General features: G+C 34.0%; 1 protein-coding gene across 1 annotated transcript in view; it reads left to right on the forward strand.

The window, feature by feature from the left end:
* LOC134675926 (irregular chiasm C-roughest protein-like) overlaps nucleotides 1–4,683 on the forward strand; it is a 172,277-nt gene extending 167,594 nt beyond the window's left edge. Inside the window, exons 20-22 of the mRNA XM_063534271.1 lie at nucleotides 504–601; nucleotides 3,779–3,866; nucleotides 4,434–4,683. Coding sequence (XP_063390341.1) covers nucleotides 504–601; nucleotides 3,779–3,866; nucleotides 4,434–4,465 — 218 coding nt within the window. The 3' untranslated portion in view covers nucleotides 4,466–4,683. The remainder of the gene's footprint in view (nucleotides 1–503; nucleotides 602–3,778; nucleotides 3,867–4,433) is intronic.
* Nucleotides 4,684–6,434: the final 1,751 nt, after the last annotated feature.

Consider the following 6,434-nt stretch of genomic DNA (forward strand, 5'->3'; position numbering starts at 1 on the left):
AGTTATAATGGTTTGGTTTGGTTTCCACCTAACTGTGGATTGCTAATGTCAAATTTTGACAAGTAATGATTCGATTCAACGGAAGTTCAACATGCGACGTCAAAAGTGGCATGTCGAATAAGGCCCCTGGAAGTGGACATAGGAACTCTGTGATAAAACATCGCAACCTGATTATGTTTGGGTTTGTTAGAACTTTATCGATGAGTAATTAGTTGATTGATGAAAGTAAAGTACAGTTAGCGATAAAACCTGAATCAAAGGTGTTTTTTTTTAATATATAACTTATTTACCATCAAATTGGCCCGATGATGTAGACCAGCAAAAAAACAAGACCAGGAAAATGGAATTAGATTCGAGCTTTGATAAGAACAGGCCGTAACCAAGGCCGTAAGCCTATCGTTTTTATAAAAAACTTAGAAATTAAAAATCTACACGGAAATTATTGACTAAAAATGGTAAAAAACGTTATTCTACCGTTTATTTCAACTTTTTTTCTTTTACAGCAACATCAGGGACGTCACCCTCATCATCATCATCGTCGAAACCCCTGACGAGTCCTATGGCATCATCATCATCAGTCAACAGCTCGGCACAGCCACAGGTAACCCTTTCATAAAACTTTAGTACCCTCAATTAGTTAATATTTGTTTTATCCCTTTCTTACAAATATATGAGTCAATATGACAGATTAAGACAAAATATTACGTAGACTTATATCGTCCGGGATCTGAACCATGATTACCTTTTGTTTTGTTTTCATGTTTCCCGATATTTCTACGTAGTCTGTAAACTAACAATTTGTACATTTTTGGGTAGTTATAACATTTATTGGTTAACCAACCATGGCATAATAATATACTCCGCCTGGTACTCTCTTCCCGTCTTTTCTAGGTCACCTGACTGACACAAGCCTACGTCATCATGCGACAGCGCTATATGATAATATGCGATAGCGCTATATATAGCGGCCATGTTATTGTGACGTAGGCTTGTGTCACTCTGGGAAGAGAAGACCATGTTTTATTAGACTATGTTAACCAACCAAATACAAAACCACTGAACGACCTGACTTTAACCGACATTATTTGTTGATCATGTAATGTTTTCATCTACCTTCAACTGGCGTAAGGAGCCATTTGAGGATAGATTTTGTTTACTTTTATTTAAATACCTCTTAAAGATACAGAGTATAGTTAAGACAATGAGTGAGTGGTCGTTATTAGGCCCACCCCACATCTAGCGTCTTTCGAGCGTCGGCGTCTGGTCAGCGCTATGGAAAATGACGTCGCTGCGCAGTTGCGTCGACGGCGTCGAGCAGCGGCTATAGAGTTGTAGACGCCGACGCTCGAAAGACGCTTGATGCGGGGTGGCCCTTAGTCTAGTGCTAGTGAAACTAACCGTAAATCATTCAAAACTGTTAAAAAAAGATTACCTACATCATAATTCATACATGAATTAATGCGTTCATGAATAATCTTTAGGTACTGTAATACTGTACACATTTTGCTAAATAATAATTTTGAGGCTACATTTAACACAAAAATAAGAATTATTTTATTTTACCGAGCACACGACTAGTCGGGTCCCTTATTGCAAAAAAAAAAATTACATCAAAGTGTGCCTTATTCTTTTTACAATTAGGGGAGATAATAGCGTAAAGGTCCTTGCCTTACCACATTAAATTATAAAAGGGTATATTGAAAATCCACCTCCAGATCACCATCCTCTAGATGAAGCATAACTTCTTCTTCAGTCGTTCCCTCAATACTAAGGATCGTGACATCACTTATCCTTCTTTTAAGACCAGGTTCCTCCATAGGGTTCTGTTCCCCGTCAAGCGCATGGCCTCGTGCAGTTTTAATTGCATAGGTGCCGTAATTTGAGCACACCATCTAAGCATAATTATAAACTTTAGATACTGGAGGTAGTGGAGCTCTCATACATAGTAATTTGTAGATCTTTTAGCGATATGGTTGACGAAACTTGACTGAAGGTTTGCTTGGATGTGACCGAATCGTATTACTCGGTTAGTAAAAACTTAAACTAGTTTTAGTCTGAAACTTGCTGAACTTAGAAACCGTATGAGTAAATTGGTAAGATTATAGTTACAGTAATTAATCGCTTTTACCTTACAACCTAATTAGGTCATACGGCCCATTTTATCAATGAAACATAATAGTTTAGAAATTATTTATTCTTAAGCACATTCACAAAAGAGGAGCTTATACGAAATAGTACCAAAAAAAAAGGAAAAAAGTGCCACGAAATGGCACGAAACTGCAGTTTGCTTCTAACTTCTAAGAAAGCTTCTAACTTCTATACATCAAAGTCTTTCTTTTTTTTGTAATGAGAGTTAATAGGGCTCTAAGGGCTTTGACATATTATACATCTTATGTCTTACTTCTGGAGAGAGTGCAAAAGGTATTCCTACGGTTCCTCTATAAAAAAATGTATGGGTACTATCCGTTCTTATACCCAACCAAATTTTTGTTAGGAATACTGGGTCTCAACTCTCTGGAGGTAAGACGTAACTATGCACTTCTCACTACTGCTTGCAGTATCCTGCGCGGGGAGTCGGACTGTATTGAGCTGGTGGGGCAGCTGGTACGTCTGTACGTTCCTTCACGGACCAGAATCGAGTTCAGACCTCGTGACCGTTGTCTCCTGGCAGTCCCGGCTTCCCGAACTGTATCACGTAGGAACTCCCCTCTGGTTCGTTCTTTGCTCCTTTTGAATGCGCTCCTCGCATCGGCCTCTCAGTGTGATTTGTTTGCAAGCAGACTGGTGGTTGTGCGTGTTGAATGTTTGAGGTTCTGTGAGAAGATGGATGCACGTCCTTCTACTGTTTAAAATGTGTTAATTTATGTTTTTGTAACTTGTGATGAATTGTATACATATTGTATTCTTCTTCTTTAATCTTTAAGTTAGCAGTGCTTTGGTATTTTTTACTGTTATGCTGTTTAACTTGTTTTGAAATAAATAAATAAATAAATAAATAAAAATACAAACTTGGGTAGGTGAAGGCGTTTTGAAAGTATTCACATGATACAAAGGAAACTTTCATTTTGGAAAGGATAATTGCGATTCCTATAGGTACTTACAAAAACATCAGAAGTTGCCGACTTTTTTCCAAGTGTAAATTTTCGCATTTTTGAACACTTTCCGAGGTCACATTAGTCATTAACCGCTGCCGCCCACGTCATTCTCGAATGCCCAAGGGTGGCAGAATACCGGGCACGACATCTCGGCTCACCGGGGTCTCTCCCAGGAGTCGTCGGCAACGTCAAGGGTCTGCTAATAGGCTTCTTGGTAGAGTTGGGTTGGCAAGAATAGTGCCGCCAACCCACCACGCAAAATAGGCGCAATAAAATGACGTCGAGTTGCGTATACCAAGCCCGCGAGAACCTATAACCGTTTTATAATGCGATATCTACCAGAGGTAATCGACGTTAAAATCACAAGGAAAAAGAGGAAAAACGCGGAAACATTCTCGGTATCCTTTGACGTCGCCTTTGAAGTTAATTTCTTTATAAAAGTATTTTTAATAGCGTTAATTCTTATTTTCCTCCGCTGGCTTGTTTCAACCTTTTTTTAGCAAATTAGCGAGGGATACAGTTTTTCCTTAAGTAAAAATTGTTTTTTAAATCTAGATAGCAACCAAAGATACATTGATTTCCTGTTTTGTTTTGCTTTTTGTATAATAAAGTGTTTTACTACTACTAAAATTAAGGTTGAATTAGGCCTTACTTTATAATCAATTTAAAAAAAATCTCTGCAGGTCCCACGGGTGTCACCTCAGACGGGCTTGTACATTCTGCCACCGACGAGCCAAGGGAACTTCCAGTCTAATCAAATTACTGCCAAAGGTAATAAACAGGCCTATGTAATTATAAAACTATATACCGAAAACGTTTAACGTTTAGGTCACGACTTCTATTTCACCCTGTATATACTTAAAACTTAGAATAACATTTTTATCATCACTATCATTAACACAATTTATTCGAAAAGCATTTTAATAAAATTACAGTTCTGACGAGACAGCAATAATAAAGCGTTTTGTGAATAATAAATACCATTAAAAATTTAATGCCTAATATAATAAAATTGTTATTATAAGATTTTTTCGTCTGGGATTAGTAAAGGGGTATTAAGTTAGTTCACAGATATTATTTTTCGTAAATTCGTCACATAAATATTTTTATTTAATAATTTTCATTTTAATTTAAATTGAGGATTATCTTAGTTACGTAGGTAAGTCGATTTATTTAATTTTATCGAATATTTTTTGTGTCGTCCCGTGTAAAAGGAACCAATCGTATCGTATCGTGTAATCGTGTATCGTTGAAAATAACATAACCACTAATTGCCTTGAAAAGTACGGGAATTTGTATTTTTTTTAATTTATAATTAATGAAAACTTTTTTTTACAGGTAATGGCCAAGGAACAGGAACCCATGTTTAGAAAGCTGTTAAAAAGTAGTTAGGTGATTAAAATATAAAAAATAAAACTTGTGTATAGAACACTCACTCCATATGTTCTGTTGAAATAGATATCTCCTTTGTATGCCGCTTTGGTTGTGGTAAGCCGTCAGGGCTGTCAAAAAGCGGTTTTTAAGACTTATTAGTTTTAAGTGAAATTGTTTGAGTCAATGTAAGTAAAATTATGATATCATTGTACTTTATATGATAGAATATTATTAATCAAAATTTTGTGAAAAACTAGTAATTATAAGAAAATTGTTAAAATTCTGGCCTTTTACTTTGTAGTTATCATATTATGGCAAAGCCAAAGAAGGCTTATGTTTTATACAATAAAAATGATTGTGAAGTTTTGAAAGAATAGAAATACTACTGTTAAATAAGAATTTTCGTAATTAGACAGTTTTAGTCGAATAGTAAAATATCGTAAAAATCTATGACTTTTTGTACTATTGATAATTTAAATGGCTTTATTATATCAAATCGAAACCTTTTAAGCCTAAAATTAAAAGCTTTAAGTGTCAATGTCAAAGAAAATTAGTTAAGTAAGTAACTAAGTTTATGTAATTTTAATGTTTTCATACAATGACTATTTTATACTTTAGTAGATTATTAAAATACTATAATTCAAGTTTTATTAAGAAGGCCAGCGATAATTAGTTTTTGTAAATAAAATCAAACTTATTTTTACATTATAGGGCATTTCTGTATCAAAGGCTACAAAATAATAAGTCCTGCATTTTAAGATTAAAAAAAAGTTTTTGTCTCAGAAGTAGGACCTCTTCAGATTCTTAAAGAGAGAAAATGTAGACCAGGTGTTCTACTTTTTCATTACCTACTTCTTCTTTGTTTTTTTTGGTAAGTCTAACTTTTTCTGCGGACCGGAAAAGACACAGGATTGAGAAAAAATACTTGTGGATTTTTTGCTACCCCCTTAATTTTAGTTTTGGCTTTCAATTTTTTCCTTTTTTGTTTGAAAAGAGCTCGTGATGAGTCAAAATGACATACAAAAATTTTAAAAAATTAAGAGTGTCCCTCTATTTATGTTTAAACCCGAAAGGTATTAAAATTTGTAATACAAATTGAAGCTTATTAAAAAATATTGATTGTTGCTTAAATTTTTAAGTGTATCTGTTAAAATAAATGAATAAATAAACATTTTGATTTTTTTCAGTTACACATTACATAACATTTTTTTTTCAAGTGATGTCAAACCAATAAATACCAAACTTAAAATTAATAATGTTTGCTACTTAAAAGCAGTAAATATTATTTTGTGGTATTATAGACCAGGAATTGTCATAAATGCTGTAATCTCCTCTTACTCTAATTTCTTATTGAGACTGAATTTATTGTAAAATATATCTATAACTATAAAATGATTATGCCTAATACTTTTATTAATAAAACAGTAATTTCCGCCCGCTTGTGATTTTATGGAATTATATTGATCAATAATATTGGATAAATAACGTAAACGACATCGAAAAGCAGTTATTTCCATGTACCTACAGTTGACGTAAAATTTATGTTTACATTTTATGCTTTATTACAAAGGCGTAAGGTGCAAAAGTGTAGACATATCTTTGACGACTATACACTAAAACAATTAGGACTGATTCCTTTATTAATGTCGATTTTTTTGTTGAATTTTGTCTAAAATTGGTGGATAGAGTTCCCTATACTGCACAATATGTGCGCAATTTAACTGTATGTCCTAATCAAATCTTCGTCTGTATTACGAACACCCATGGTGTTATCGTCACAAAATATTTCATGCATATTTTTCGGGACAAGGGATGTTTGTTTAGCAAAAATGTGTCAACCCACATAAATTTTTCAGTAAAATATCAACTTTAAGCATCTATTTTTGAGTTGACATCCTTATACAAAATGGATGTGGGTTGACACATTATTGCGTAGTAGTGTCAGCGTCCTGTGTTTTTATTCCG

Source organism: Cydia fagiglandana, chromosome 23, assembly GCF_963556715.1.
Source record: "Cydia fagiglandana chromosome 23, ilCydFagi1.1, whole genome shotgun sequence".
Lineage (NCBI taxonomy): Eukaryota > Metazoa > Arthropoda > Insecta > Lepidoptera > Tortricidae > Cydia > Cydia fagiglandana.